Source organism: Diprion similis, chromosome 11 (genome assembly GCF_021155765.1).
Source record: "Diprion similis isolate iyDipSimi1 chromosome 11, iyDipSimi1.1, whole genome shotgun sequence".
NCBI lineage: Eukaryota > Metazoa > Arthropoda > Insecta > Hymenoptera > Diprionidae > Diprion > Diprion similis.
In genome coordinates, this window is record NC_060115.1 from 10,839,834 (window position 1) to 10,867,524 (window position 27,691).

The following is a 27,691-nucleotide window of genomic DNA, read 5'->3' on the forward strand; positions in this document are numbered from 1 at the left end:
GGAAAAAAAGAAAAAAAAAAAAAAAATACAAACTGACGAATTCAGTATTATTGTTGATGACTTGAACTTTTCACTATTAAACGATTTCTACATGAAACCTTTACAGATAACATTGATAATCTATTTGTATCTCATGTATAACAGTGTCAATTTAAAATATATATGCATACTTATGGATATATGTAAACATTAGGGTGGTCCTTATTTAGAGCTCGAATGAATTATTCATCAGACGCCCCCCAAATCGGCTCCAAATAATTAAAAATAAATTTCCTAGGTTTTAGATTTTTATCTCAACTGCAACCTCTGCCCTGTATATATTTTATTGTAAGTAAGAATAATAATTTTCAAAAAAAAATCTCTAACTGCGAGAAAAAAAAAAACCACGTCATGCCAGGCAATATAAACAAATTGCACGCCCATTAAATGACAAAAAAAAAGTCAGATTTAAAGGTTGTGCAATTCGTCTAAATTTCCTGGCATGATGTGAGTTTTTTTTATCTCGTAGTTACAGATTATTTTTAAAATTATTACTCTTGAAATAAAATATCTATTTAGACTGTAACCGAAACACGTGTATTTTGAATAGGGAAAACCAGCCTCTTGCAGGAAGGGGTTAGAGTTGAGATAAAAACCTGGAAAAATTGTTGAATTGTTTTTGAATTATTGTGAATCGATGTGGGGAAGGTCTGATGAAAAATTCATCCGAACCCTAAATCGGGACCAGCCTAGTATACATGTATGCACACATATACGTACATGCGAGGTCGAAGATTCCTATACACACTCAAGTCTACCGTATATCGATTCCCATGTAAAAACAAACAAAAAGATTAGAAAACGCGAATGTGTGTGGAGCGAGCTATTGACTTTACACTTTAAACTGTTCGTAATTTCGACGCTACATCGAAATTAATAATATATCTCCTGTATTATACATTCGCGTATTTCGTCTATTTTACTGCTTTAGTATATGTATATGCATAGGCTAACTTTATTGTGTCAAGTGAGAAAATAGGAATAAAATAATCCCCCGTTGTTTAGTCTACAGGCTTCCAGAAATTTCAGTCACGCAAATTTGTTGCTGCGTAGTTGGTAAAAACGCGGATTTCTTTTTTTCCCCCCCTCCCCTAGTAGTTCGATGTTTTAAATTTTAATAATCGTACGATTACAAATATATAGTAATTCGTATGTTATTCTATCGAATAATGAAATTAGTAAATATAGATTATGTGTATATATATATATATATATTATAGATATGATCGATATTCGGAAGTGAAGAGCGGTAAACAAAAAAAAAAAAAAAAAAAAAAAAAGAAAAAAGAAAAGAATTAAAATAATGAAAGGAAATTTAGAAAACGGAAATAATATATAATATATATACGTACGCATAAATAAATAAAGTGGAAAAAATGATACGGCAAAAGTACCTAAAAAGATTGTTTTTTCACTGCGCTATGCTATATACAATGAAATAAAGAAGTGAATAAACAATCAATTCAACAAGTGTACCCTTGTAGATGGGTTTTTCTTCAATGCTTTCAAAGAGTGGAGAAAAAAAAAAAAAAAAAAAAAAACAACTATACTAGATCGAGAAAAAAAATGACAACTTTACAAACGAAATATATTACAGCTTTCAGTATATTCGATATCACGATACATTCCACTGTCTGCGACAAAATGATCGTGATATATATTGTGTGATAAATTGATATGGTGAATTTTTTTTTTTTTTTTTTGCATAAAAGGTTTTCACAAACATACAAAAACAAGTGTTTCGATATCTCCTCGAAATACTGAAACGCGACGGAATATTGGAATAAAAAAAGAAAAAGAAAAAAAAGATGTCAATTGTTCGAATATGTACGCGATTATGCGAATTTTTTTTATTTTTCTTTATGGTATATTCTTTTCTACTAGTTATTTTTACAAATTTACCGCATAAAGCATAAAACGTAATAGTATATACACCGATAAACTTTATCCCCCTGTTATATTTCCGATAAAATGGTTGAGAAGGGGGAGTAAAAAAAAAAAAAAAAAAAATATGAAAAACTTTTGTTTAATTGTTGTTATTCCCGTGATATATCGAAAAATAATTCCTGTAAATACGTGCGTTTAAATTCTCATCGTCGTCGTGTTGTCGTGATAAATACCGTTTAATGAATATAACCATATAATAGCCATACCTATGTGTGCATGTATAGCGTGATGGAAAGTAGAAAAATTTGTCCAATGTAGTATCGAAAGTTGCGATTTATAGTTATACATATGTAGTCAGAAATCAATAATTAAATGATGTAAACTGCGTATACAAGACAAAAAAGTCGCTTTGATAATAATATTATTATTATTATTATTATTTTTTCTTTTTGCAAAAATAAAAAATCAATAAATAAACAAACAACAACAAAGTCCAGAAATTGGGTAAAAGTTACTATATACCATATACACGTGTATACTTAATTAATATAACTGTACAGTGAATTTATTAAAAACGTACACACACACACACACACACACGTATATACAATATAAAAATATTATAAGGACTGTTCGCGTACCTAAGATTGTTACGTAAAAATAAAGCAAAACGTAAAAGAATAAAAAAAAAAAAAGAAAAAAAAATTTGTTTCAACGTTATACGTTGCGTTATAGTTTACTCTAGCGATAATTTCTTCTCTTTCACTCTCTCTCTCTCTCTCTCTCTCTGTTACTAATCCGTTATCAGACTTATCGCCCCGAAGTGTTGGTTTAGAAATCGAGATTACACAATACTGTAATATCATTTCACCACACAACTTTATCATTTGGTTGGTTTTAGAAGAACGGGTTGAAAAATTAAATAAATTAAAAACGATTGTACTGTTTTTGCTAGTACATCGAATCGATAAAAAAAAAGGATCAGCGAGACAAAATCAAATCAAACACGTTATCGAAGCTTAGTTTCCTTCAAGCAAGTACGCATAACGAGGACTCGAATAATTCTACACAATCTTCATAAGAACCGGTGAAATACGTAATTATTGTTAGTTTTAGAATGAAATTGCAGAGAAAAATAGTCCTGTACTAAAAATGAAAACAAAAAATCAAGTTCGATTATATTTTACACTGTAAAAACTCGATACACATACACACCGATATTCGAATAGGAAAAATAAATGGCTACTTGATTAAGAATTCCATTATACCTAGGTAGAAACACCAATTTAATAGAAGATGCGAACTATTTATAAATGAATTAGAAACTTCGCATATGTACGGACTCAATAGCGCATATCGCAATTAACGCAATTATGTACGTTAATTGATATGTTATATATACACAATGATCGTGTGACACGTGCGAATAATATCAGAGTGTTACAAGTATCGCAAATATTTGTGCTTACTGGAAACCATATCTACCTCCTTTTAATTTACACGCGAATTCTAAATCAGACATTTTTCATTTTCCATTTCCAAGATTTTCATGCCGGTACAAGAACTGTCACGTCGAAAAAACACGAATTAGAAAAGAATTTATAAAGATCAGTAGAAAAGTCCAAGCGTGTTTCCCTTCAGTCTTCAACTTCTTTTAGAATACATAGTGGCTTAGGGTATTTTTAGAAACTTCATTGTTATACGCGCGGTTATAACTTGCGGGAATAGAACGTATTTACGTTAGACATAAAGCTGTTGCATTCACAGCGAGATGAAATTCTGAGAGAATGAAAAACTGAATAAATTCTACATCGAGATCCGATTACAAATCGTGTTCGAGAATATTCGCAAGAAACTGGATATGCTACCGATTCTCCCCCGGCAAGAAAACAGGAAAGAGAAAAAACGAAAACGAAAACAAAAACAAAGAAAATTAATTATCACTATCGCATCACTATATTGCCTGCCATAATGATATATTGTTTTCTGATCACGCCACGCAACGTGCAATAAACGAATCGGAGAGCAATTATATCTTTTGTAAGCCAAATTAGTAAAAATTTTATGAATATTAAAGATAAATGAATAAATATAAATAATACTGTAATATGTAATATTGTATAGGCAACGAAACTATTATATGTAGTATTTTACGTAGGAAGTAAAAAACAAAAAAAAAAAAAAAAATTTGAAAAGAAATTATTTATCTCCGACTTGAATGTGAGAACTTAAATATATTATGTATAATATTTTTAATAATATATATTTCTTGTTCGTTGCAGTATTAGCAGATGTTTATAGATATATATATATATATATGTATATGGGTTGATTGTTTGTATACTTTGTGCTGCGTGCCGAAGAAAATTTGACGTGAAAATTAAAAAGTTAGTCGGAGAAATACGAGGAGACGTGTTGTAAAGAGGAAACAAATTCAAGTCCCTCATTCAGACTGCATCTGAATCAAAGCATAATACAAAGTTTAGAAACTTAAGAGAAAAAAGAAATGTTAAAATGAAATTCATATATACTATATATTGTTGTAGTTAAATACAGATTAAAGAAAATAAATTAACGACAAAACAGACCTTAATTTTTTTTTCGTTAGTCACTGTGAAAATATCGTTCAAGATGATTTTTTTTTATTATTATTATTATTATTATTATTATTATTCTGGAATTTGATTACTCAACAAGGAATTGGTGTACCGTAAAAAGCAATACATATTTCTGTAGAAAACTGCACGATCTACAAAAGAGATCTCTTGCGATTTTTTCCGTAAATCTACTGGTTCAAAAGTTGATAAAAATATAAATTTTGTACAATAGTTTTGGTTAAAAACTTATTTCTTGTCAAGTAATCGGAAATTTTTGGTAAAATTTCGACGTTTCAGTAAAGAAGATAACATAAACTTTAAGAATTGTTATGTTTTTTCCATTTTTCAACCATTATTTCATAGTGGAAATGAAAAAAAATATGTGAAATTTAACATAACTAATTTTTAACCTTGAATAACTTTTAAACCAGTAGATTTACGAAAAATTCGCAAGAGACTTTTTTTTGTAGATGGTTCGATTTCCAACAAAAATATTTATTGCTCTTTACGATACACCAATCCGTTGTTGATCAATAAAATTCCAAGATAAAAAAAAAAATCCTGTTATTCAAACGGGAATTGGAAAATTGCAAAGATTAATATTAATACTAAGTACTCGAACTTTTATAGAATTTTTTTTCGTCATCCTGAACGATATTTTCACGGTGGCTAACAAAAATATTAAAAAATGTCATTTTTTTGGCCCACCGTAATCAGTAGTGAGATGAGATGTAAAAAAAAAAAAAAAAAAAAAAAAATGAAAACAGGCTAAAACAGAATTAGGTAGAAGCTACGTGGAAAATAAAATAAGAAAGAATACAAGTCCGTGCAGAATCCTGAGAACGCAGATCAACAAGTTGAATTTGTTTGTATGTGCGAAAAAGTACGCGATTTGCTGCGAGCGACTTGAAAACATTTTGACCTTTGAGTTTGAGGAGAAACGGAAAAAAAAAAAAAAAAAAACACCCAACTATCAAAAGAATACACCTACATTACTTGTATAAACGATGCCGCTGAAAAGATACCAAAAGACACTGCGGTGTAATATTCCGCACGTAGATCTCAGAGATCTCAGTTATCGATGAGGTGAAATTGTATTTAAAAGCAGAAAAAATGACGTACCCGTTGATTTGTTACTGAATTACGTTTAAAAAATATCAAATTCGTGAAAGTTGTGATTTTTTGAAAACCAAAAACAAAGGAAATTGAATACATTTTCACGCTATCGTTGTTGTCGTTGATTTCGATGAAAAAAAAAAAAAACGTGAATTTAATTACCACGATACTTCAGTAGGCGCACACGCATTATACAATTATACAATCTCACCTTATACATAAATTCATAAGCATACACACGTACACGTAGTGTCCAAATGTATTGCAAAAGCCAGCCAACGCTTTCAAAGAATGCAAAAAAAAAAAAAAAATCAAAACTAACACGTAGTTCCAATAAATAGACAAAATAAAATAATTTCACTCTTGCTGTTCAGGGTCCACTTAAAACAAAAAAAATAATATGATATGTTATATAATGCTTTGATCAGTCATAAAGAAGATTATAATACATGTAATGTAAACGGCACGGAGATGTAATCTCGTAAATTTACATCGCATGTCCGCTAGCAAAATATTATCAAAACGACTTGTATCTTCTTTTTTTTTTTTTATACAGGGATTGCACGCATAGTTCGAGGAGAAAAGCTTCACAAGTTTATGCTGCAATGAACAGGAATTAAAAATACCTGCTGATGTTATATAATTGTAATTAATAAAGAAAAGACCACCGTGCCGCAGTGTGTTGGCAACGAATTTTGAGGCCTGCCATCATGTTAATGACATTATTACTTGAGAGATTGATAGATAAATAAATAAATAAATAAATAAATATTACTGTATAATATATATGTGCTACATTGATTTTTTTATTTAACCTCTTCAAGTTTCTCGAATATGTTGTAAAAGACGTTCCATTAGAGCTTGAATATGTTTTAAACGCCGTAATATTAATTGCAATATATTTTCTATCCTCGATTCTTTTTTCAAAAATCAATCTATGCGATTTTAGTTTTAAACTCGAATAAAAATCTGATCAAATTAATTCTTTTTTGTTTTTTAGTGATTTTTGTAGTTCTTTTATGTAGATCTTACACATAGATTCTATAAAAGTCAGCCATACGACGGTAAATTGAATCATCAAGTACAATAGAAATCAAGACGAAGAGAAAGTTTCCAAAAAAAATATCACCAAGTGAATTCCAACGTCACTTAAATTCAGAAGATCGTTTTAATGACCAATCGATTGACTGATTCCCTTTCGATGCTCTATAAGTGGAAATAATGAATTTCAGATTATCCTTTAAAAACGTACAATTTGAATTAGTATTTTCAAAAACTTTTGGTCCGAAATATTAATTTCATTGCTACTAAATATGAAATACATACATCGTGACCTTTTTATCGATTTGTACATCAGTAATAATAAAATAGGTACTTGAAAACTTTTCCAGATAAACTGAAAGAACAAAAAAAAAAAATAAATAAAAAAATTACGAGGGCAATAAATAGACAAAAAAAAAAGTCTTAACCCCGAATTGATTCCTATGTAAAATTTCGTCAATACTTAAGTGTTAATAAATGATTACGAGTAAATTGTAATTGACCATTGTATAGACGGATGGCAAGTTAGCTGAATTGACATGACCGGAAACGGTTTTGGTAGCGTATAATAAATTAAGTACACACGTCGTGTTGGCAAATTCCAACAGCCACCGACGCTGTCAAAACTTTTGATTTTTGTGACAGCGAACAAAAACAACAAACAAAATGTTTTGACCTGTATTTCGATACCCGGTGGAAATGTTTAAAATCGACATTTTCAATAATTTTATTTTCTTTTCCTTTAGATTCCCCCCCCCCCCCCCCCCCCCCCCCCCGGTCAGCGATTTTAAATCTTTTATACGAAAATTGCAAGTGTCGGATTTATTCGCGGGCCAACGAACTCGCTGCAGTTTTAAAAAATTGCGAAACGTGCAGTTTGTCGAATCGAACTGTCTCAACGATAAAACTATTATCCAGAATAAATCAAGAAATGTACATATTTGTCAAGCTAATCGTGAAAAATTATTTGATAATTCATTGCAGGTGATGAACGGTCGACTTTGTTCAATGCTTTTATTTCGTACCTAGCCCTTTCGCAACATTTCTAAATTGTATTGCAAAATTCATTTCCCCTCCCCGTAACACGCAGCAACATGTCGTCTACACCAAGTTTTCAAAACAATTGTTTTCACCGTCTAGAAAGTCGAAGCCGTATTTCCTTCTTAGATGTTTATCCGTTCGAAGGAATCCAGCGGTTTGTTTACCTACATATATATATATATATATATTATATCTCCAAAATTAAACACTTTCTTCAAAATGACCTACGTCGACGAACTCCTTTTATTTCTCAAATCATAATGGTGACAAATTCAACACATGATATATCCAAAAGCTATTGGAAGAAAAGAAAGAGAAAGAGAAGAAGAAAAATTTTTCCATCATTAAAATTGGCTATCGTTGACAATTTTTTACAATCAGAAATTATAAACTTCAGTGAATTGTAAAGATTCCAAATTACTTTCGCATGTATGCACATGTTATTCCGATAATCTTATACAATTGACATGTACTAGTAAGTAGAAGCGCTCCGTTGCTATCTAAGCATACATACACACTCACACACACAGATATACGAGTATTCGAATAAAGCGGCACGTCGAGGCGTCTATTAATGCGTTTACGTGCATTTATATCTCCATGGTAAGTAGAGTCAGTTTATAGAACGTAACGTTAAGATAAAGTTGTATGCGTCCGTGTTTCGGTTTAACGAACGCCTCGCCTTTCCGGTAGGATGCCTCCCAGCCACATCGGAGTAAGGTGAAATAATCTTGTGTACTTCACTTACGCTTACGTTACACGGAGTGAAAACGCTACGCGAGTCATTTAACGTAGACACATACGTATATTCATGATATTTCATTATAATTCATTATTTTTCGCCTGTGTGCTCAAAGAATAATCTTAAGTTAGTTTCGTTGTGATTAGCGGATTCAATACATTTTATTGAAGATTGCCGTAGAACCGGAATTTATTATTTCCAGTCATTTGATCATTTGTCACGGTTTACTTTTCCCGTTAATTTTCAAGTTTCGCGGAAAGTTTTTTCGGCCTTTCGTTCGCATGGTATTTTTATTTTTTTTATTTTTTTTTTTTACTTATACTCCACGTTTACTCGATCAACTCGAATCTGATTTCTTCGTACATTATTAATGATTCTGAATTCCCACTGAGTATTAATCGTCAATTCTAGTTGGAATTACTAAAAAATTTATCCACTTGCGAGTTTTTTCATCCACATTTTTTATATTCGAAAATGACCGAAACCGTGTTTACTTAGAAAAAAAAGAAAAATTCAATCAAAACGTGCATCGAAAATCCGAAACGAGAGAGATTGCTTAAAACACTTTTGAGACCTAGTATAAAAATATGCAGTTCGGTGCATGCATTACTGTAAGGATAATACAATTTTTCAATATTTGTTTTCTTTTTAAAAAATATATCTCCTTATACAATTTTTTCTGACCGTTTTTTAGATTCAACTCCGAGTGTTTGTCACCACGATCGTTAAATTTCAACAATCGTCTGTTTCAGATATTTCACACTATTGTTCAACGGTAAGTTCAAATAAAGTATGAAACTTCCTCTAACGTATAAAATTCCTTTAACTTCTGAGTAATTTTTCTGGTCCTCAGTTGCTTCTAACGACACTGAAGACCGTGATTTAAATATTAAGAAACTTATGAAACCACAAGCATTTGGTACAGTACAGATAATCGCGACATAAACAACAAAATCTGAAGGTTGTCACACTAAGAATTGTAGCTATTGTTCAACGTATGATACGTATTAACTAATGCCGATTCTAGGGGAAAAAAAAACAACGAAAAAACCGAGAAAAAGGGAGCAAAAATAACAACAGAAGAAGAAAAAAACAAAAAACAAAAAACAAAGAGACAATATATTCGGCACACTTGTATTGCATCCTGTTTTACAGATGGCATTACAGATTGCCTACACATTAATTCAACATCACGCTCATTACGGTTTGAAACAAGGATAAAGAAACGAAAATTTATTGTTTCCCTTTTTCCTCGCAGAAGATACGGGAAAAGTGCGGTCAAGTTATAAAGACGGATCGTTAAATGTGGACAGATGTATTGTTGTCACGGCAAAACAAACGCGAGAAACAAGTTTAGTAAGGAGACTTGAATTTGGTTAGCCTCGAGAAACAATCGAGGAAATTATTACAATTTACGAAGGTACGTACCTTTTCTTGTGTTCTGTTCCAGACGATCACAGTGTGGCCGCTGTTTATCAAATTCTTGACTATTCCGCTGCCCATGATTCCTAGCCCAAGGAATCCGAACTTCAACGTCGATGGGAGGATGTTCTTTTCCTTTAAAGTCTGCGAGAGCGTCTCCACATCCAACGGCGGTGTCACCTGACGGTTTAACGAATTTCGTTAGATAAAGTCGGATTGCGGAAAGCAACGAGAATAAGAAAAATAAAATAATATGTGGGCTCGTTGTTAGGTAATTGCGGTAATAATACGCATTTTTTGCAATATTTTCTCCCCAATACGGTAGTATTGCAGTTGCAGGCTTTACTTGATCTACTTTTTAATGATTTTTAAGCCAGTCTTATTTATATTTTTGAGCAAACGTACTGCGATATAGAGTGCCGCAAACACGGGGAAGGGATTTATTGGATAGAGTAAAGAGTTAATTTGTTTAGTGAAAATCATTCGCTAAAAGATCATTTTTCATACGTAAGAAATGACTTGGAGAATTTCCATGAAATGTTGGTAAAAAAAAAAAATAAAATAAAAAAAATAAAAAAAATTTATTTTTTCAGTTACAGACTCGTTGAAATTCTAACCACGACTTATATTTTTAGTTATAAAATAGAAATGGTATTAAAAACCTTGCGCTAAAAAAATGATAATTACTGCCAAACTTTGAGTAAATCTTCGTGAAATTAAGCTCAATATTTTTATATCAGATAATCGAAACGGCAAAATTACTCAACCGATTTTAAACGAACTTTATATCTAACAGCGTACTCAATTTATTCGACTTACGATTTTGGTATTTTGTACATTTTTTCGCAATATTAGGGCAATGGCAAGACAAAGTTTGCAAGTTTAGCGTATTTCGGAGTTGCAGTTTGTCGGTGCACCGTGACATATACGCATCTATTTTTGATCTTTGGTCATCTTCTAATATTTTCTGACAGTTGTTTTTCTACCGACAAGCATGACTGAGATATCCTCAAGTGACATGTTTTGTTTTGTTGTTTTTTTTTTTTTTCCTCTTCACATCAGCGATTCAGAACCATCAATGAATTCTGCACTTGCAGCAAGGAAGAAGTGAAAAATTGACGATCAAATTGAAATTTACGATGCAGAGAAAATCTACTTGCCGTCTCGATAATAGAAGCGATTTCTGTAAAGCCAATAATAACAACAACAATAATAGTAATAATAGACACCATTGCAGCTGTTCCGAATGTTATAATTCAAATAAAATTTACAAACATCTAAACGCGTGTGGAGTGATTGAACGAATCAAGTTATGGCCGTGGTAAAAATTTTTGTTATTTTTTTTTGTACATATAACAGCAAATGTGCATTAACTGCTTTTTCAATATGATAGAATAAAATTTAAAGAACGAAACTGCAAAACCCCACAACAAATAAATCCACCTACAGTTATTATAGTTTTATAAAATATCAATGTAAAATTCGAGGTGAAATTAGTCCTCATATATTATTACGTACATACACCGCAAAATATTTATTAATGTTTTCAAATTTATTCAAGCAACTATAAAACGAGATACATCAATTAAATGAATCAATTTTTCACTCGCCTGTATTTACAGTTTCGTAACGATATACAAGGTCGATCAGTACCAAATGCCAAATCCCAGAATAGGAAAATATACGCGCTGGTCACTACCGGACGGATTTTATTTTTCGCGAGTCAGTATTTTGTTACATCATTTAAATAATTCCCAAAACTGAGTTGATTAAAAGAAAAAACTTCGAAAAAGTCGACTTATCCGGTTTAAATTGATAACAACAACAACAACAATAATAATAATATTAATATTGTGAACGATTTGATAACTGCAAATTAGATTTCATACAAAGAAGCAAAAACAAAGTGAACGAAAACCGTGGAAAAAATATAAGAAGATGAGTATCGAACTAGTTAATTTATAGACAAAATGTGTAAACGATGATGAGAAAATACTTCGACATTACTTGAGTTTTAGAACGTTTAAGATATTCAAACTACTATTTCGAGTTGATGTTAATAGAAAAACTGGATTGAATATACGCATACATATGTACTTATACTTGATATGTGTACATACGTGTATGCAGAAATTGAAGAAGAAACTAAGATTATATATTTCAAATATAAAAAAACAAACAAGCCGCAGAAGTGATTCCAAATTTTCGAGTAGATACAGATTCTCGAATTCGTAAGTCAGCAGCTCTTATTCAAGTCTACATGCGATTGGAGAGTTCTTTCATCGTGAGGATTCAATGCTTCGGGGTCCTAGTATTGAGGGTGGAGGGCCAACTCACAATGGTTAGTTCAAGACACAGAGTCACCTTAAGTGACTTGCTTCATTATATCCAAACTATACGTTACATTTCAAACAAATTCGTCCAAGTCAATTGTTTATAAACGTAGATGGTGACATGTTATTTTAAAAATAATATCCATCAGCGTTGAATTTTAACTCAATTTCATTGCTCTATTCATAGAAATTAACCCAATTTTTGATAATATTTTAAAACGCTATGATTTCAAGAACAACAGCCATGCAACAACGTGCGCAACGTCTAATTTGAAATTAAAATTTTTTTCATAATTTAGTGATCGGCCCTATGAATTTCATTCGGTCAATTACCTTTGTTGAAACAGAAGTTTTTTACGCATTTGAAATTTTCTATGCAAGTTTAATATCACATGGAACAAGTAATTTATTTTTTATTCTGTATCAAGTTTAGCAGATATTTATAACAGAAATCTTGATCGTGAAGATACTTTTTATATTTCAGATCGAACAATAAAATGATATTAGTTTTTTTGAAAACCCGGCCAGCCTTGTTTGGCAAAATATTTTTTCATTTCTATAGAGTGTAACCCGAATCTTACAAGTTTCGGCGTAACACGCATCCCCTTGCAGCAGTAAAGAAATAATTGACAACTTACAGGTCTGGCGATGTTTGCAGGCCTGTCAAGAAGCGTAGAGGCAGACTTCCTGGGAGGTGAAGCATGGTTCAATCCAGGACTAACACTGCCCACTCTGTTACTGTTGCTGGTGCTCGACTCTCGACGCTGCTTTTTAGCCGATCTGCGTCCATCTCCGCCACTGCTTTCCGATCTTCTGTTCTTTGGTGTCTCCTGAAAAACGTTATCATTCTATTATCAACGGTATTAGTTACAAGAAATGCGGAACTGATCAACTCCCGATCAATTATACAAGCAACAAAAACATAACACATCAGACTAATTCGTGTGGAATTTTTGACCAATCTATGACGTATTGGTTAAACAAGCTCTCCATAGAGCTTAATTATATTCTAGCGATTTTTTCATTATATATTAATACGATAATATAAACAGTTTTTCAATACATTAAATGTTGGCGTTTTTGTTTCTTTTTTTTTCTACATAATTTTGGGAATAATTAGAACTTTGTGCTGTATCATCGTCAGCTTGAAACATAAAAATGCAAAATATCAATGTGCATGATGAATTTTCTGCCCAACTAACCTTGCGTAGCTTGATCTTAGGTGTTTTTTTCTCAACCACTATCGCCGAGTCTTCTTTAAGCCTATCGAATAAAGAATCTGGATCCAAACCATCTTCAAATACCTGGAACACAAATTAACAAAAATCTTTAAGATGGAAATTGATTCGTATGTTTGCAAATAATTCACGTGTTAACTGATTTAAAGCATACTCTTTAAACCCAATCTTCATCTCCTTTTAGGATATAATTAACGAGTGTTATGTCAACATTATTGAGTGTACACCTGGACAATTAGATTAAACTTTCTTCAAGTAAGTAACATTCATTACGACAAACATGATTATGTGCTTAGAAAACGACTGCACTCACCTCTCCTTTTGCAATAAATTCTTCAATCGCCTCAACAGCGTCTTTAAATGCTCCGGACTTGTTGGATTTGATGAGCGTTTCCTTATACTCGTGGTATGGTTTAATATTTGCTTCTTCAATCCAAGCACTGGAGAAAATAAGATAATTGATAAAAAAAAAAAAAAAAAAATGTAAGGGTAACGACATCGATTTTCAGTGTGTTGGGTGATCGCAGGGATAACTTACTAATTATTTGTTCCGAAGAAAAATATACATTGAACGGCACTCTTCTTGGCGTTAGCTGGTTTCTTCAAATCCTTCGATGGTATCGATACCTACGGAAAATTATCATTAAGATACCTAACAGTGAAACAAAATTCTTTCCATTTGACAAAAGGACTGATTATATCAGATTTCAATAAACGAACATCAAATCGATAATTGTCTATCTAGTTGCCAAATGAATTCTACTTACTGATTCTGGGATATATTTTTAAACTGATTATTACTGTATGCTTTGACTATTGAAAAACAGAAAGAAAAAAACAACCAATGCGACTAACAATATTCGAGAAATAAGCAGATTATATTATATAAGAAGTTTCTAACGCAAAATCTCACATGTAACTCTGATAAGTGAACTGAATTACTTTTTTCTAGTAATTATTTTTATGTACTTGAAATTCTCCATTATTCAGTTTGGAAGAGTAGATGAAACTTCGCAAGCTATCATATCCAAGATTACGGAATGGTGAACTTAAGACTAAATATTCTCTTGATGTAATGAAACTAGCAGGTAATACGTCTGGAAGGCTTTTAGAGAGTGAGCGAGCAAACGATACAGTATCAAGGAATATATTTGAAAGAGTTCCTTGAATAATCCTGCCAAGTTTCATCGTTTGGTCATCCCCTGGTACCTTTCCGCCTCTATTACCTGCTAGTTTCAGATTTGACTTTGATTACATTCGTTCGTCATCAGGACTCGACCAAAAGTGAAAAATCGAGTTTCCGATAAAATTTGATCGATCGTAAATTCTGATACATTTATTTTCTCTACAATAATACAGTTTTGACTATGCAATCAACTCTCACGAAGAATTTGATTACTTTTTTTTTAATACAATCATCCAGTTAAAGGCTCTGAATCAGATAACTGAAATTTTTGTGCAAGAGTTAATCGCATAGTTCACATTGTACAATGTGAGTGAGACTTTTTAAAACAATAATGTTGAAGTTGGTCATGTTAGTTAGTGCAATGACACATTACAAAATAAATCACTATGTCCCAGTTTCAGAATAACTTTGAAGCGGTTACATTTACAAAATATGAGCTTTTTAATACCGTATCATGATTTACTGATTTCAAACTATTCTGAAGTTGCGAAATAACAAGTTTTTCTAATGATGCTTCAACGTGAAGAACTTTAGCCTCATTCAAAAGGTGCAATCTTTGTACAGTTACAGTTTACTTGGATTTGACCATTGTACAAACACAATCTGTTAAATTTCCTATACACAAAAACTTTTATAATCACAAAGTTTCAGCAGTGAAACAATAATTTTCAACTATGCTTCGATTGTGGAGACAAAGTAATTCATCACACAGCACCGGAATCCTGTCCTGAACCAAGAATCTCAATTACATGTACATTTATGAAAATACCAAAGATGAAATATAATGTAGAATTGTCGCACTTATGGTAATGCAATTTTCTAATTCATTTTAAACCGTTACGTTTTGGATTTGTGTTGAATTATCATCCCAAGGCGTATCCAAATGATGCTGGTATTTGAAAAATGAATTCTCACTACTTAGCAAATTGCAATGGGAATCTACGCGAGATACTCCAACTAACTGAATATGATAGTCACTCGAAAGTCATACTAACGTGTTGCAGCAGAGGTTCCAACGAGTCTAATCTTTGCTATACCGTCGTTCTAGGTTTTGTGAGTTATTATACTCCGGTTATATCAGAAAAAACAACACACATATGAAGTACAAACAAGGCTGTGAATGTCTATCGGCAATGGCGGGTTGGAATTGTAATGACATTTTTACGTGACCGAAGTGTGGCTCACATAATCACTCTGTCGCGCAAACAGCAAGAGTCAACAAATGCTTGTCAAATTTTTCGGCTTAAAAGGACCGGTAAAAGTGTGTATTATATTTAATTGCATTTGATAATATTATAGTATTTGTAACGAACAAGTTCCATTTATAATTATAATATTTACCCAGATATTCTGACTCAATGAAGAAAGAAAGCTCGTACTGCGCAAATTTAATGTAACACGAAAGATTCTTTTTATTTTCGACAAACATTTCAGCGTCACGAAGGTTTTAAAAGCGCAAAGAAAAGAAATACTTTGCATAGTCGGTACTATGCAGTAAAACTTAAGTTAACACATTGCGCATTTACAACAATATTATCGTCATGTGGAGTCACGCAAGTAGTTACGCAAATATAATTTACGTGTAACTATGATTGAGCAAATGCGACGCTTTATTTAGTCGAGGCAATTTTGAACTATCATTGCATGCATTAGGCAGTTTAAAAAATCATCGTAAAGATTTTGTGCGACATATTAGGTAAGTTGTAAAAGTTATTCATCAAAATACTGAGTAAGAACGAAAGGTTCACGTTGTTTTGTTTTGGACGATCTAGTCAGCAACGGGACACAAAAAGTTTGGTATCTTTAATTATGTTCCGAAGAGAATACAATGACCAAGGAAATCCAATGCTGTGTTATAACGTGTACTGTAAGTGCTTGAGTAAAAAAAATATCTATACTCCAATTTGGTATCGGAAAAATATCGTTATATGACTGTAGTCACGATTCAAAGGAAAATTGTGTGAATAGAGGGGCGTAAATAACAGCAAAAGGTTAGAATTGTGAAATTTTGGATTTAGGTTATATTTTCAATTTTTGCGCGCCAATTTGAAATTTGGTTACGAGTGTGGCGGGAAAAAGATTGAGCATAAAAACAAGTGTCGGGGAAGGAGGAAAACGACGGAAGCGCGTTGGGTAAGACGGTTCACCGATATCCCGCCAAAATGCTTGGAATCTAGGAGCGGCGGGGGCCAGCAAGTGAAAGAAATCCGTTAGTAATACCCCTGACAACTTACCCGACCCGGCCACGGCGAGAATCCCTTCATCTTTGCCCTGAAATTGAGAAACATTGCAATTATGCACTATTATTTTACGGTTACTTGCTATTTTGATAATTATACTTGTATTATCACGAGATTATACACACCATACTAAATCACCGAGTTTGAACACTTCAGCCATTTCGACAGTACCTCACTCTCCACTCACGATCGGCAAGCGACTGAAGGGACAGCGTTGAGCGTCGTTTGTGTATGACGACCAGGTTCAAATTAACACCACCGAACCAAAACTCAAGCGATCAACTAAATGTCACATTATTTGGAACTTATTATTTGCTTGCGGCATGTTTATTTTTCCGAGTGGACATAATTTTGAAAATTACTAATTTAAACATAATTTTCATATAGTTATCACGGCGTAAGAGATAAAAAGAATAAATACGGATTGATAATTGTGGATGAACTTCCGGCTGCGCTCATTCCTTATGTTCTCCGTCGAGTCAGCGACTGGGCTCGTTCCGTTATAGCTTCTGCTTCCACAGTGATTATGATTGGTCCAAAAGATGGCCTGAAGTGGGCCGAAAGTATTAACGATAGCTGAATGGAGGTTGCTGGAACAGATCCAAAAGCTACAAGCGAACAGACCTATTGTTGACATGTTGCGACTAAGAAAATTACTAGTAATTACTGTTTTTTATTGTAATAAATAATATGAAGACAGATAAAGCATCCACAGTCATCATAGCTTCATTTACTAGTTAATTTTTGACTTAAAGTTATCGCTTTATGTAATTATATACTAAAATCAACACTGCCGATAACTTATCATACGATCTACGAAATATGCTATAAACTCTGTTGCGGTAGGTAGAACAGTACCAATTTGCTGTATTGGTAAGAACGAGATAGTCGAAACCACATGCATGTTCATGGAAACTTTCCGAAATAAAGAAGTTGAAAGACCTACTTGATCGGTGAAAGTTTGAAATTATTTTTGAATGAGAATATATCCGGCAATCACTGCAGCTAATTAAACCATATCTTCTCGTTGAGAGCGTCTGACTTCATCTATCGACGATCGGTAACGATGTAAGCTAGTAAAGGTACAACCGGTAACTGAGTCAAGATGAACAGGCATTGCGTGTTTCATTTTCAAGAAGAAACTTGAAGTAAATCAATGATCTAGTATGAAAAAACGTTAACCCACCAGTTCGATATTCATCTGTTAAACAGCAGTTTATTCCCGTAATATTCTTTTTCGGCATCTGCTCAAGCTGACAACTTTTTAAACATCGGCGAGGTCGGTTCGTGTGCGTTGACTGCAAAGGTAGCAGCTGAGCCTCGTGCCTGTGACTGCATGTATTGTATGTGACACACGCTCGGCCGATACCTTTTGGCACTGTCAACTTTCGTTTGTCGCAAAGTCTAGGATCGCGGGATAAGAAATTTGCTTGAAATTTTGCTGCGTACCGTAAATGGTGAATATTGGAGCGGGCTGGTTGAAGTTATTCAACGTGCTTCTCTACTATTACAAGTGACAGTAACCTACTTCAAGAATATTTACAATTAGATTGATTCAGGTATGCATACACAATGAGTCATATGACACCTTATACAACTTCGCTAGTGGCAAATTACCTAGCTCCTGCCATCCTGGGAATGAAATTCTGTTGTCACGCTAAACGAGTCATGTATGAAGAAAAAAACCTCTGTACACCGTAGGCAATTCCGTGCTTTGAGCCTAGACTCGTTGTGAAAGCGCCGGCGTGGATTTAGCATTTTTCAACCAATTACCGGAGAAGCAATTTTTGCAGCTGTCAGCCATCGATTGTATGAAGTACTACTACTGCTACTGCTACTACTACTGCTGCTGCTGCTGCTGCTGCTGCTACAAACCCGAATAACATATCGTCTCGGCACGTTCGACGTTTCATTGAGCAATCGAGAAAATAAATTTGAAAATATCAGTGCGTGTTTCCGCGCTAGGATGGATAACAACATTCATTACAACATGGTAAATCAAGTGGCTTTTTTGGCTTTTCGCATGTTGCTAATATTTCGCTCCCACATCGTATATGCACAGGATATTCGCACTTGCTTCTTCTTTATACGTAGCCGTTTATACACTTCCATATTATTAAACCCAATTCAATGATGAATTTTCAGCAGCCGCAGGCCACAAACGACTCTTGTACTGTCTCATCAGTTCCAAGCGAAGTACCTGCACTTACAGTAGCTCTACCAGCGATCCAAGTACATCCCCATAACAACAGTATTAATCGGGATAGTGTAGTGCCCGTAGGTCAAGCTGCACCTTCCACTCCAGTCATGGTAAATAATCATCGTTTCTTTGCTTTTGTGTGGGAAAACAGTTCGTATCGGTATTTTGCTGTTTGTGAAACTGCCTTCGTTCGCACTTTAAGTTTGACGATGTCTTAGATCTCGATCTCTTTCTTAAATGCCTTGAGTTATTTCATATTTACAGGGCATCTAGTGATGAGGAGCTGAAATGGATTGCAGTGTTAAATTCCGTGCGATGTAAATTTCTTGTCATGACTCTTTTTAAAATCAGTAAAATGGCTCTTACGGTGAATCATCTCAAACGCACTGCTGTATTTTTTATGCGAATTCGATTGGTGAATACTAATTCACAGTGGAACGTATTTGAAATGATAACACGACATATTAAGTCATGCTGGAAATTACACAATTTCAGTAGCAAATGTGTATTGTAACATTTATTATACTGTGCTTACTAAAGTTACATTGTACTCGATGGACTGATCACATGGTATTCATACATATACATACAGACGTATTTTTTAATCTTTAGCAATGCCAATGTTTTGCAACTTTAATGTTACCTACATCTGGAAATGTTGAAAAACTCAGTATTTTTCCTTTATTAGAAATTCTTGGGGAATTTTATTGAAGTAACTGAAACTATAAGTTGTCTTTCTCTTGGAAATTAAATATTAAATTTTATTGTTTTTATTTAGAATCAATCTAGATCCACACACACACACTTTGTAAGTAAAGCAGTAAAAATATATGTTTACGTTTTCGTATATATATTGGCAAAAAATAGCTTTTTCAGTTGGAATAGGAAAAAAAAAAACATTGGTTAGTGTGATAAACTTGGATATTTTTCTGGAATATTAAATTGCCATGTACCTGGGATCTGAATATTACAATATAAATCTTACAGATGAGCGTTGATGAAATACCACCACCAAAGCCAGATTTCTCTGCACCACCGCCGTATGAAGTTGCCACTAAATTACCGAGCTATGAAGAAGTACAGCGTGAAAAGACTCTGCAGGGTGAGACAACGCCACATGCTCGCCCTCAAATAGTGGTTGGTTGAATGTATATTTCTTCTTTGCCAATTTTTTTTCAATCATTCGATACGAAGTCAAAGTTAGTTTGGACAATTATTTCAGCCGGGGAGCATGAGACCACCGCAACAACCACTGGCGTTTCTAGCTCTGGACACAGAAGCAGCAGAAGGTGACTCGGAAAGCGGTTTGCTTGGCACAGACTTCATGTTCTTCACAGCTTTCATGGGTAAAGAAATTATGTTTTGTTTGATCAGTGCTACTTTCACTGATGACAATATTCTTTAAAACATGTTTGTACATTTCAGTTTAACTCAATTTACCTTTTTCATGTTTTTCAATTTTATCGTCTGAAATTTTTCAATAAGTACAGTGTTCACCTAACTATGAGGACAGTAACTTGTGTTAAAACTTGAGGTATCAAATATTATCTTCTTTTCTTTCTAACTAATCACGTTTTTTACATGTTTAAATATGCCTGTATCAGGATTTAATAATTCAATTTTGCGTGAAACAAATTTCTTACAGTTGCATTCCTCTTCAACTGGATTGGATTCCTATTGATGATGTGTTTCTGTCACACAATCGCTTCTCGGTATGGAGCATTGTCTGGATTCGGCCTGTCACTGGCTAAATGGACACTCATCGTTAAACATTCCACTGATTTAGCTTCACGCGAAAACTCATGGTTATGGTGGCTAATCATGGCATTTGGTATGTAACGTATTACTTATATTAATTATTAGATTAAACCGGCACAAACAGAGCTTGTTTTCGTACCTAACAGGAAACAGATCTTTTGTGTTCAGAAAATTGCGACTATTTTATGATTGTCACAGCGCGTACAAACAAAATCTTGAAGAAATAAAAACTTCGAACAAAAATTTCTTACTAGCCTAATTGTCGTTATTGTTGATATTACAGGAGTCCTAATCAGTGTACGCGCCATTATTCAATATCTGAATATTAAACGGGGATGGAGACTTTTGTCAGGCAGTGCTCAGGAGCGTTTACTATTTTTTTATTGATATTTCACACGTCTGCACCGCAACTTACCTGATCTTTGGAGGTTGTAATTGTATGAAAGAAAACCTACTCTCATAAAATTATAGATTATCTAATCTACATTATGTGTAGATCGTTGAGTGATTGTAAATGTAATAAATAGGAAAGTCAGTCTATAAAGATTATGCTATACTTCATCAACGTTATAATGAAGCAAAAAGTAAATCCGAAGATAAAAAACTGTGGTATCTGTTGGAACTGCAATGAATGATTTTTAATTTTGAACCGAAAACTGAAGTATATATTTTTATTGCTCAAATAACGTAAAAGTTAAATTGTTTTCTAATTAAAAGTCACAACCGAACGCTACTTCTTGCGTTTTAATGTCGTTCAAAAATCAACAGAAATACCAGCATATTGAGGCATTGCTCTATCTATTTCAATTATTCGAATAACAAGTACGTATTGAGTTTCAATATATTATCACACACGTGGCCCTTTGCTTTTGGTGCATTAACCCTGCCTAAAGTTGTAAAAAATTCAGCTATTCATGTGTATAAATATTGAATTCTAACTCTGAGCACGATATATTTTGTAACATTAATGTACGCTAGATGCAAATCCATGTACACACAAATTGGAATATGGATATCCAGAATTACTTGTGAACACATGATAACTGATTTATATAAATATAAATATATTATACAAAATCCTTAGGCTTAAGCGAATGATATAGTATATGTATTATATTATTATTATTATTATTATTAGTAATATTAATAATGTATTGGGTAATGCGATATGTTATATTTTATTTTATTGAAAATGAATCTAACTGTTGTACACTTATAGTGTATGTCTTGTCCAAGAAAAACGGGCTACGAGCATACAATTGTATATTTTAAACAACCTACAAAGTTGATTAGACATTTGGCTACTCCTGTGCTATAATATACACACATTATTATAAAGCGTGTAAAATAGTTAGTTTAGCTCATTCAATGTGTTGCCCTATGTATTACATGTACACATGCAGATTGAGCTTACAGTTAGTGAATATCGTACTCTGTACTTTAGATTTCGATAAAAGAGAGAGGGATAAACAAATTACAAATAGAAAAAACATACAAAATATAGTGCTGAATGATCAACTGATCACACGTTCGGCTGTTTTCACAAATCAAAAATAGGTGGGCTTAAGCTACTCAAATTTCACGTGTAACTGCGTATACATAATTAATAAATAATAATTATCGCATAAGACGTGAAAAGAGAGGAAACAAAAAGAATATTGTATGGATGTAAAAAATATATTGTTTGTAGCGGGTGTTACGGTGTATTTCAAAATTTTCGCTGTATTATCACCTTGGGCGGGAGTTATGTCCAACTAACAGCCTTCATAGTAACGGTCAACACTGGATAATTATGCAGGATCTCATAGAGTTCAATGCGACTTGATTGAAGATATATGGGCTGTGAATGGACACAAGGTCACTGATGATCCCACTATCTGGCTCTGCAAGATTAAATAAGTATGAATTCGGCTATTTATTGCCTTTATCGAGGCTTTCATAGTATCAAAATTACATATTTATTATTACCAAAACTGGTAATCCATCTGGTGATCGGTGTGTAAAAAATTCACTTGCGTCGACACTGTTACAATCAGCATCTGTGCATATATGACAGTGTAGTCAATTCAGACCTCGATTCAGACTGAAATTTTTGTACGTGGTTTCTCTTCACTATTTGCTGTCTCTAATGAGAATATTGATCACTTATTAACATGACTTATACTTTAAAACATTATTAGAAAGCGAACTGAAAACAACAGGAAATATTGTGCATTCTTACAAAAATTCAGGGTTCTTTCACTGATCTTTTTTTTTTAAACTTTCAATCGTAACAAGCCACTTTTTTCTCAACTTTAAAAAACAGATTTTACAGATCTACTATTTGATGTCACATTGTAAGCCCAATAGTTTGCCTGAAAATAAGAGGTAACATCGTTTTAGGGTTAATACATGGCTGATAGATTCTAATTAAATATAATTACAGTCAAACAGTACCTCCAATTATGCGTTTTTGGTCGTTTTGTCAGTCCAGACCCATATTTTCAACTTTTTCTGTGTATTGATATCAGCATAGTGATTTCCCATAGTTCGTCAAGTATTGACGGCTTTTATATTTCTAAAATCAAGATATTTATGAGTCTCAGAATCTAGTTTGTCATTACAGACATTAACAATTAATGGAAAATCGATTTTCTTAAAACAGTGCTGTTCTTTCTCAGTATTTTTATTTTAACTGAATTAATATACATCTTGAAACAAAATCATACACAATCAGTGTTATAATAATTTATTTGAGATTTACCTTGTCGATTTGGTTAAATTCGCTATGAATTAACTGAATTGCATTATTTTTTGTTCTTAACCTAGGACAGTTAGCAACTTGATTGCAGAACATGTTGATATTTTTAGTTTCAAGTTGATAGTTTCTTCTGAATTCTGGTTAAAAAATTTGAAATGATGAATTCACATGCCTTGCTACTTTATTGCTCTTATATCAAGTTTCTGTAGTAAGACACATTGTTAAATTGTCATTCACGTTTCTTTTCATTGTTGTCTATTACTTTCAAACTCCAGAACGTAGGAAAATATCCTATTCTTCCATGGTCAACAGCTTTCGTAAGGTCATTTGATAAAATACAGAACTCATTTTCGTGCTTCAGGAACCATTACAATCTTTCAAGCTTGCGGTGAACATCAACCATTTGCGGTCGATCTTTCGGAAATATGTTTGCGCACCATTTTCCTAAAACTATCAGATTGTCGAAAACTTTATCGTTTTCAGTGCCGGCTTTACTGTCTTTTAATTGAGGTATGTCCTTTACTTCGAAGCTGTCCACATAAGCTTTTAGGAACTTATTTTCTGGTCTTGCGTTACTATACGCTCCTAGCCCAGTGGCTAATTCCAGCAATACGATACCATAGCTATAAGTATCTACTTTTGTTGACAAATTCCTATCTCGCAAAAATTCGTCCGGCAAATATGGCCTGGTTCCTTGCACTCGACTTACCTGTAAAACAGTGACAATTGAATGTTAGCGAAATGGTTAAACTTAGCAGTGCAAATGGGGGCAATTCTTTGTAATAATTAATTTTATAAAATCTGGGTTCAATTATTCAATTAGTGGCCTAAATTTTTACAAAGCAGACTTCGTTATTTTTAAATGCCTGTGTGGCGTAAACTGAGCCAACCAAGCATAAGTACCAAACTCACTCTGGTGTACCTATACATATGGAAGTAAAAGTCTAATTACTTACAGGTTTGGACAAAAAAAGTGTCACCCGAAGACGTTTTTACTATTTCACTCGAGGTCAACTTTAATTGAAATTGAACACAGAAGATTTTATCACTATGAATATACATGTATTCGATTTTAAATTTACCTTCATGTAATCCTGTTCAGGTCCATCTCTAGCTAATCCAAAATCACCAATTTTAGGTTCAAAATTTTTATCCAATAGAATGTTGGCACTTTTTATGTCTCCATGAATGAGCGGCTTGCTGCCAATAGTATGCAGGTATTGTAAACCTCTAGCTGTACCCGTGGCTATATTATGTCGTTGCAACCAATTTAGGGGCTGAAATCCTTGTCTCAAGGAAAGTCTATCCTCTAATGATCCATTTGGCATGAGTTGATACACCAGGCATGGGGCTTCTCCGCCTATGCTATGACCATACAGCGGCAGGATATTATCGTGTCTACGGGCGTTCAAAATTTTCAATTCTCTTAACGACTGTTCTACCTGGATCAGGTAGCTTTCCTTAGAATCAGAACCTCGTTGTTCTATTTTTTTAATGGCTACTGGGGTGCCTTTCCATATACCTAGATTTGAGAAGTGTGAAAATCAGTACCAGTTAACAAATCAATCACATCATTTATTTTTTACACTTTTTTGTAAGTTTCTTTGTGAATTAATTCGAAACCCACGCATACGAATTTATTTTCTAGTTAAATTTTCAATTGCCCAGAAATCATTCACCAGAGAATTATTTATTTTAAATTTTGCTAGTCAAATAATGGCCAATTTTAAATTGAATTATACCTATATGTAAAAGAAAATACATACTAACCTCGAAAAACTGTTCCAAAACCTCCTCTTCCCAGTATGTTATGTTTGCTCCAATTATTCGTAGCTTTAGCTAATTCGTCGTATGCTGGTTGAGGTAGATCAGTATCGATAAAGGATATTTTCAATTGATTATTATTTTTAGAACCATCCACTACCGGACTTGGGACTGGAGAAAGATTTTGATTTACACCAGTTCGTACAAGCATATTATCTGAATTGCTTGGTACTAGATCTGCATTCGGCAGCGGGGACCTGTTCAATATTTTTGCTACTCTTTCGTGCATTGTTTGATACAAACGAAGTTTCTGCACATTCGTCGAAGCTGGTTGAACGTGATTGAAATTGTCAGTACCTATTTTCAGATCTTTTTCTGCTTCAGGCCTTTTACATTTGTTGATAAGGACGTGGTACTTGGGATTGACGAAATCTTTCAGCGGTAGCATTGCCTGATGATATTGCATCTTATATAATAAAAAGAACAGTTCACGTACTGTATGATTGTAAGTAGACCACATTTCAAGAAGCTTGTCTGACGGATTTTCGGTCTTTTTCAAACGTTGAACAGTCGATATATCATATTTCATCCATTTACCTGAAGAAATATAAATATTCTTTTTCACTCTTTATTCACTCCAACTTATAGTACGACATGGTTGACAGTTCAATTTCAAATCGAGTCTAAATTGGTTAAAACACTGGTTTTGACTGTTGATAAAAAATTAGTCGAACCTTTTTCGGTCCTGATATGTAACAAAATTATGGATAAAAACTCTACCTGCTAGTTCTTCCCATTTATCGTTCTGATTAAGAAGCCTGCATAATTCCTGTCTTTCAAGCCACGGCAAATTATTGATATACATATTCGTCTGTCCCTGTTGCACAGCCATTTTCGAATAGTTGTTGACAACTCCAGAAGCACTAGATCATGAGGAAAACTGCATTAAAGTAAAATGTGTCGGATTGTATTTGGATTAAGAAACTATCCATCTCTGCGGCAACAAGTTACCAGTGGGAAATTGTTGGAATTTAGAGGCCTCATACGCTCTTAATGTCATGAGCAATATCTGGCGCAAGTTTCTATCGGTTACAGTCGATAAAGCTAAATAAGATAAAGGTTGGTTCTTTTGGTTTATTTGCGTTGATTATATATTATTATACAGTGGAAAATCACTTTTCCTCTTGTCCCGTAGAGGCTTTATTGAGAGCGTGCACTGTACGATTGAACATTTGAAAATAAACATAATTTCACATTGTCTGTTTGAATTTTACCAAAATCTGATATCTTACATAATATAATATAATTAACGAAATTATCCTGGTTTACTCCGAATGTATGTATCCCACGTTTTTGTACCTTCTGACTACACACGACACCTTGACTGAAGACTGTTGGGGTTGTGACGTATGGTGAAGTCACGTATTGTGCGGAATAGCGTCAGCACCACGGTTTTACATAATGCATTCAAGCCTTGATATTTTGGCTTTATCACGTGTAATGTAGCACGTTGACTTACGCCACTGTCAGCTGTTCTTTCAAGCGACCAACACCATCTTAGTCCAATGATGACGTCATAACCCAAATTTTGCAATTTTATAATTTTGACATTTCAGAAGAAGGGGTTAACTAACAAACAATTCCAACAATGAATTATTGTCCTACAAACGATTCTCTATCGATACGTGCCGGAATTTATTGAAAATATTTAACTTTATATATGATTGTCGGCCAGATACATGTTAAACTTTTAATTATTTTATTTACAAAAGTCGGTTAACTAACAAACAATTCTAACTGCACTACAATCATTTACAGACGAACGTTTTCGAACATTACTTTACCATTAGTGCCGACTAGCGGTAGCGCTGAAAAATAAAAACTGCAGCGTAAGCGTACTTCCCTAAGATAATATAGAGTTGTATGTAAGACCGTGGTTGGCATTTTCCTGGCATGACGTCATTGGTACTTTCCCACTGTGATATTTACGGTCCTGATTACTCCTGAGGAAAGAGACGACCGCGTGATAAACGGGATAAACCCGTTGTGAAAAACTGCACACTGTATATAGAGTTTACACGGGACCGATAACTACGTCTATGCATGTATGCATGGGTATTGGAGTTTAATGAAACTGTCCTAACTGTACAGACGACAAAGTAATGACATGAAATGAAAATTATGTATTTAGAACATCAGTTACGGCCACTTAGGGCCCAGATAAAATGATGAGGATTCGAATTTTTCTTCTATTCTGTCGATCGATTTATTTTCACATTGAAAAAAAGAATGAACGACTTTCGAAATTTCTGCATCGGAAAAAATGTAGTTTTGTTTGACCTTTTGT

At 33.5% G+C, this 27,691-nt stretch overlaps 3 protein-coding genes and 2 long non-coding RNA genes across 7 annotated transcripts in view; 2 read left to right on the forward strand and 3 right to left on the reverse strand.

Moving 5' to 3' along the window:
• LOC124412114 (putative oxidoreductase GLYR1 homolog) overlaps positions 1-17,171 on the reverse strand; it is a 39,097-nt gene extending 21,926 nt beyond the window's left edge. Inside the window, exons 1-7 of the mRNA XM_046891744.1 lie at positions 17,008-17,171; positions 16,877-16,913; positions 13,995-14,083; positions 13,770-13,896; positions 13,421-13,522; positions 12,857-13,048; positions 9,892-10,065 (exon numbers count right to left, since the gene is read on the reverse strand). Coding sequence (XP_046747700.1) covers positions 9,892-10,065; positions 12,857-13,048; positions 13,421-13,522; positions 13,770-13,896; positions 13,995-14,083; positions 16,877-16,913; positions 17,008-17,042 — 756 coding nt within the window. The 5' untranslated portion in view covers positions 17,043-17,171. The remainder of the gene's footprint in view (positions 1-9,891; positions 10,066-12,856; positions 13,049-13,420; positions 13,523-13,769; positions 13,897-13,994; positions 14,084-16,876; positions 16,914-17,007) is intronic.
• On the forward strand, positions 2,721-10,316 carry LOC124412120. Its single transcript, XR_006929764.1, has 3 exons — positions 2,721-3,492; positions 4,085-4,087; positions 10,303-10,316. It is a non-coding gene; the product is annotated as an uncharacterized LOC124412120 (long non-coding RNA).
• Positions 17,172-18,361: 1,190 nt separating the features above from the next.
• On the forward strand, positions 18,362-21,415 carry LOC124412117 (NEDD4 family-interacting protein 1). 3 transcript variants are annotated; one of them, XM_046891747.1, is made up of 6 exons: positions 18,362-18,875; positions 19,031-19,192; positions 20,070-20,219; positions 20,287-20,428; positions 20,728-20,913; positions 21,124-21,415. In XM_046891747.1, the coding sequence occupies exons 1-6, from the start codon at positions 18,849-18,851 to the stop codon at positions 21,225-21,227; spliced, it is 771 nt and encodes a 256-aa protein (XP_046747703.1). In that variant the 5' UTR covers positions 18,362-18,848; the 3' UTR covers positions 21,228-21,415. The 3 variants fall into 3 exon arrangements, with proteins under 3 accessions (XP_046747703.1, XP_046747702.1, XP_046747704.1); XM_046891746.1 differs by having other exon boundaries at positions 18,364-18,875; positions 19,028-19,192; XM_046891748.1 differs by having other exon boundaries at positions 18,365-18,875; positions 19,028-19,192; positions 20,305-20,428.
• Positions 21,416-22,382: 967 nt separating this feature from the next.
• On the reverse strand, positions 22,383-23,436 carry LOC124412121. Its single transcript, XR_006929765.1, has 3 exons — positions 23,277-23,436; positions 22,809-23,194; positions 22,383-22,723 (listed from the first exon to the last, which is right to left on the reverse strand). It is a non-coding gene; the product is annotated as an uncharacterized LOC124412121 (long non-coding RNA).
• Positions 23,437-23,495: 59 nt separating this feature from the next.
• Positions 23,496-26,432, reverse strand: LOC124412115 (pelle-like serine/threonine-protein kinase pik-1). Its single transcript, XM_046891745.1, has 4 exons — positions 26,125-26,432; positions 25,351-25,941; positions 24,663-25,102; positions 23,496-24,289 (listed from the first exon to the last, which is right to left on the reverse strand). Exons 1-4 carry the CDS (start codon positions 26,234-26,236, stop codon positions 23,948-23,950), a joined length of 1,485 nt encoding a protein of 494 aa, XP_046747701.1. The 5' UTR covers positions 26,237-26,432; the 3' UTR covers positions 23,496-23,947.
• Positions 26,433-27,691: the final 1,259 nt, after the last annotated feature.